The sequence below is a fragment of the Clarias gariepinus genome, chromosome 18, assembly GCF_024256425.1.
Source record: "Clarias gariepinus isolate MV-2021 ecotype Netherlands chromosome 18, CGAR_prim_01v2, whole genome shotgun sequence".
Taxonomy (NCBI): domain Eukaryota; kingdom Metazoa; phylum Chordata; class Actinopteri; order Siluriformes; family Clariidae; genus Clarias; species Clarias gariepinus.
The window spans coordinates 4230484-4236247 of record NC_071117.1 but is presented as its reverse complement, the minus strand read 5'-3'; the positions used below and the strand labels follow the sequence as shown (position 1 = coordinate 4236247).

Here is a 5764-nt window from a genome sequence, read left to right as displayed (position 1 = left end):
CGTGATGTTTTAATTAGTTTGATGGTGATTTACCTATTAGTCACCTGTACAATAATTTAGCCACCTTATCATTTCATGATTTGTATCATTTCATGATCATTTCACGTTTGTGAGCAGTAAATAATGCTTTCACCAGTGTGATAGGCTATTTTCCACCTCTTTCTCAATTATTATTTTTTTTAGGACTGCTTGGTATATTTAACTTTTACGTTAATGGTTTACAGAATGATTCATTTTTTGCACATGCAACATATAAATAGGTGGAGGTAAATAGGGGTACTTTTTGTTCGACATAGTTTGCAGATGACACCACAGTCATAGGACTGATCACAGGAGGAGAGGAAACGTCTTACATAAAAGAAGTGGCGAGACTGATGACCTTGTGTCATAAATGTAGATAAGACCAAGGAAATAATTATCAATCCTAGAAGAAGGAGAAAGGAGCTATATTTTTAAGACTGAAGTGGAGAGGGTAAAAATATTTAAAATTTGGATTTAACATCCAAACATTTAAGAAATTTGGCATGTCAACCACAGTCAAAAGTGTTACCACCAGTTTAATGGGAACAGCACTGCTCAGGAACGGAAAGCTCTTCAGCGGGTGATTAAAACTGCACAGTCCACCGGGTACCCCTCCTTCAATTTCAGGACATTTATAGCACTAGGGTTCCCAGGGGGGCTCATCACATTATAAAGGGAAATACACATCCACAACTCAATCTATTCACATTTGTGCCATATGCAAGATGATACAGAAGTGTCATGGACAAAATGACTCGCAAATAGTTTTTATCCACAATGTAGTGTAATTTAATGCCACAAATTTCACTCAAATCTTTATTAATAATTAATGCAAAATTTTATAAATACACTGAAATTAGTGAAACTAGAAATATAATTCTGCACCGAAAAACACGATGATTGTTTACGAAGTAAGAAATAATGTGTGTTGCTTACATTTAACTACTGATCCACTTATATTTGACAGTTGTTTTAAATATTTTTAATTTTTTTAAGAACTGTTGTCGGAACTGTTATTTGGAAAATTAAACACCAGATTTGGCATTTGACCATATTCAGGCTTGAGAACTAATCAGCACTATATGTATTTAAAACAGCACATAATGTTCCGTAATATGATGGGTGCTTTAACTTACAAATACCTTGTAAGCTTATCACCTGATAATGTCTGCTAACTAGTGGTATTCAGTTATGTTAACATTATCATATTCACATGAGTTATTTTCATGTTTGTAGATCACTTTTGGAGCTGCATCATTAGACCTGGTGCCAAAACTCACTTCTGCGTATGTTAGTCTTTCAGCAGATTTCACAACTGATGGTGGAGCAGCGCTGACTGATGAGTCAGAGGAAATTGTGGGTAACTGAGCTGTGGAGTAGAAGTCCTGATCAGGAGGAGCTGATGGGTGATCTACTGTAGTATAAACAGCTTGCAGATGATCAGAGTAACCTGTGGGTAATTCAGTGTTGGCATAAATCTCAAAGTGTTTTGAGGGAGGTGGAGCAGTGGAGTAAATTGAGTTAGTAAGAATTCTGGCGTCTTTAATCTCCTCATAATCAGGACATGGAACCTGAGCACAAGAAGGTAAACAAGTGTTAAATAAATCTAAACTATCTATATGTAAAATTTTAATCTCTCTCTATATATATAAAATAACGTATCAATCAGGCTATTTTCCTCTAAACTACCAACATAGTATTTGCTTATGTATGTAAGGAAGAGACTGACATGTCCCTGCTTTGCCACTAAGAGAGATAAAGCGCTACTTCTAGGTACTACTTCTAGGCTGCACCTGTGTTTGGCATACTTGAGATCAGAAAAATATAAATTGTTGGTAAAATGCATGTTCACGTGAAGTCAATCTGTGAGAGAAATGCTGAACTATTACTTACAGTTTAAATAAATAAATTAAAATAATGAACTCCAGTCCTCTGTTGTAATATTATTATTATTATTTAAATTGCTATAGGAATGAGATACCAGGCCTCATACTTCTAAAGTCTAACTCCTCTTTTAATTTCACTTCCCCTTGTTATACACTGGTAATGCATTCACTTTCTAACCCAGGTTGTGGCTCAGCTTTCCTGGGTTTGAATATTGCATTGTGTGAGTTACTCTATTTTTTTTTTTTGCATGTAAATATACATGTATGGCATTTATTTACAATTAACTTCATAAATCTTGTACAAATGTTAACAAAAAAAATCAGTTAATGTAAGGTTTGGTGCAGTACAACAGACAACAGTGTTTCTTTGGGTTATTGAAATCAAAGAAAAATTTGGGCAAAATCACAACTCACCACTTTGTGCTTTGAGGAGCTTTGAGTCAGTTGGGCTGCAGAGGAACCTGAGAATCAGGGGAAGATAATAAAGCCATCATTTTAAGAATGTTAATATTATGAAATATTTAGTATAAAAAATGGGTTTTTAGAACCTTGGTGCTTTTTCCTCTCTAGGGCAACGGCAAATAAAAGGGAAAAGAGAAGCAGCACTAGAACCACAGACACAGCCGTGATGACGGTTGACATTTCTAGAAGAGAAACATGACCAAAAATACACATCATTTTATATCTCTGACCACTGATCATTTTCATTTAAATATATATTTTTTTTAGATTATTCAGATCTTCAGATTTTACTTTAATAATTATACTCTAAGCTTGTGTCTCTGTGTGTGTGTGTACGCAAGTAAAGTGAAACTGAATATATAAATGATGTGGTCGGTTTCATCGCCTTCAGATGTCTCATGACTACAGTTAGAACCCGTGGTCATACGCAAGCAAAACCTTGTACAGTTTCATACTAAATAATCCTTATTATAAAAACACTGTAAAAAAGTACTGAGTAGTGTTTTTAAAACAGTATGCTGCATCCATGTTTTTTCTACTTTTGTTTACTAAACAGAATGTTTTGTTTACTAAACAGATGGTATTTCTGCAACACTACAGTTATGTTCTTTGGCATGGAGTTTAACTTTTTTTTTATTTTTCCACTTATAACCTTATTTTTTTATTTAATATCAAATTTATTGTACAGTGATTTATGTGTGTGAGAGAGAAAGATTTAAAAAAAAAAATTATTAACCTTTGACATGTATCACTAACTTTACTTTTAAGGAAAGCAAAAGTCCAGATATCAAATCTACAATCTTAAATCTTACAACTGGTGGACTGCCTTACTGTTAAATTCTGTCTTGAAACCAGAACATCCAAATGAGGATGTTGGACTATTTCCAAAGAAACACGGTTATGAAACAACAAACTTGACAAACTTATGCAATATGTGTTACCAAGAGCTGCATTAAATAACAATCCAATATTTTTTGCAGTGTACAGGAATCTACTGAGGCAAAGAACATGTTCACATTCGAGCCGACTAGATAATGTATAATAACTCCTGTGTTTATGGTGCATGTTTTCAAACCACTGAAACTGGAAATGTGGAAACCACACCTGCTCAGACAGACCACACTGAGGGAAGTGTAGGCGTACCATGTGTACATTTAACCTGAATAAATACCACACGTGGTTGTAGACTGACAGATATAATAATGCCATTGTGGCTGCAGTTTTACTTTTTATAAGCAGATTATAGCTGTGGAAAAAACACCACTACAATATATAAAATAATATTGTATAATTGATAAAAGCCTTGTAGAAAGATATTTAGTGTTTTTTATGAACTCAGAAGCATTTTCTTGTTCCCAGTGATGCAGATATTTTCTGACATTACATGTATGGCAGACGATTAGACAGCAGTAAGATTAAGTGGTTAAAAAGGAATACAAAAATGAACAGCAGCTGGTCTGGATTAAAAGGTTAAACCAACATGACTGAAACATTTATTCCCCCCAGAGCTGATGTCTTCAATCCTGTCGTGGGTTGAACTTTCTGTTCCGTATTAAAATAATTTAAATGTACAATATCATACAAGGCATGACATTGTACATACTCTGAGATGAGGAAGCAGTGGTAAAGTGGTTAGCATCATTTCAGTAGTTTTGCGAAAATGCCAATTTTTCATGATAAATAATATGAGGAATGTGGTGAAAAGGTTAAACAAGAAGTTCATACCTGTTGTTGAATGTGTGATCTCGGCATGCACTGATGGACTCGTGGAGTGTGTGGGGTGTGTGGTGGATGAGACAATATGGATGGAAGGATCATCTGAAAGATTTGAAAGAATTTGTTTTCTTGCCCTTTAAGGATTACTGGCAGTGAGCCTCATCAATCGTTTAGTTTCTAGATAAAAATGAAGTATTTATACATTGTATATTGTGATTTAATAATCTGCCTTAAATTACAGTATGTTCACAATCAGTCATGGAATTTAGATTAGAAAGATGATAATTGTGATCCTTACCCATTTTAAACAGAAGCTGAATCTCTGTGTAAGAATCATACACTATCCCCTCTATCCCACACCAGTAAGTTCCTTCATCCTCTGGTCTCAGATCAGTGATGTTGACGGTGAAGACTTTTGCTGTTGTGTCGTCATACAGAGAGAATCTGGAGTCTTTAGCCGGAGATTTAGAATTAACAGGAATGTCTTTTATGAGCAAAACAGAACATCCACCTCTACAGAGATACTTTGTGCTTTTTTCATATCCAGATGTGTAGGAGCAGTTAATCTGAACTGATCGTCCTCTGTATCCAGTTACTGTAGTTACAGCATCAGTACCAGCTGGAGAATAATATACAGTGGAATGAAATATGATCCAGGACCATGGTGTAACATATAAGACCAAAATGACACATTTATAATGTGTGTGCATTAATCAATAAAGATATTTTAAACAACACACTCGGACTAATAGTCCAAATCATGCATGTCATGTAGAATGTCCATCAGTGCAAAGCTTTAATGTGACACTGATACTGAACACTGAGACTGATGAGGATTTGGAAGTGTTTGTACTTACCTAGAATCAGGCAGAAGGTGAAGATGAGGACCATCTCCATTCTACATCCAGACTCACAAACATTGGAAAATAATAATTAATAATGTACTGTTAGTTATCGACCACACACTCACTGTCTCTGTCTCTGTGACTGTGCAGTGTCTATTTCTGTAATGTTAGTAGAAAGTAACGTCACGTCCACTTCCACTTTTGACCCAGTGACAAAAAACCACTCAGAGTGTGTATGTATGTGTGTGTGTGTGTGTGTGTGTGTGTGTGTGCGCGCGCGCGCGCGTGTCGGTAGTTCTGGTGTTGAACTTTTTAACAGTATTGTTAATAGTGTACTGCACTATTAACAGTTTTTTCCCCTCAGTTTGTTATACACAATAGTAGATTACACAATATTGTTCCTGCCTGTTATTTTTTGCCTAACATGTATAGTTTCCTGTCAGTGTTGAATAGTCTGTGACAGAAAACCCTTACTGTCCCCTACAGGACAAAGTGTAAAAATTGAAAAAATTGTTTGTGAACAGTGCAAGGAAGAATACTAATATATATATATATATATATATATATATATATATATATATATATATATATAACTGTAAAGTGTATTTAAGACTTCCTAATTTCAGACTCTAAATAAAATTTAAATTTCTCATTTAACATTTACTTTTATTAAGTACATCTTAGGCTTTTAAATGATATGCATGCAGACAACTTACAAGCAAACTGCAAAATATGGCCACTCTGTTATGGACAAATTCAAAAAAAAGTAAATAGGTTTTCACACAGTGATTACGAACTATACATTGGAATCTGCATCTACATTTTCATGTATAG

General features: G+C 34.6%; 1 protein-coding gene across 1 annotated transcript; it reads right to left on the bottom strand.

Moving 5' to 3' along the window:
• Positions 1 to 634: 634 nt before the first annotated feature.
• LOC128506981 (uncharacterized) lies at positions 635 to 4982 on the bottom strand. The gene is made up of 6 exons (XM_053477597.1): positions 4943 to 4982; positions 4384 to 4569; positions 4095 to 4187; positions 2456 to 2551; positions 2322 to 2368; positions 635 to 1592 (listed from the first exon to the last, which is right to left on the bottom strand). Exons 1-6 carry the CDS (start codon positions 4980 to 4982, stop codon positions 1197 to 1199), a joined length of 858 nt encoding a protein of 285 aa, XP_053333572.1. The 3' UTR covers positions 635 to 1196.
• Positions 4983 to 5764: the final 782 nt, after the last annotated feature.

Bases quoted from the DNA above. Each gene is read 5' to 3' on its own strand.
- LOC128506981 (XM_053477597.1), bottom strand. From the start codon at position 4,982: ATGGAGATGGTCCTCATCTTCACCTTCTGCCTGATTCTAG. The intron at 4,570-4,942 runs GTAAGTACAAAC...TGCTCATAAAAG, and splicing joins CACCTTCTGCCTGATTCTAG to ACATTCCTGTTAATTCTAAA. The intron at 2,552-4,094 runs GTATGAACTTCT...TTTCTCTTCTAG, and splicing joins GATCACACATTCAACAACAG to AAATGTCAACCGTCATCACG.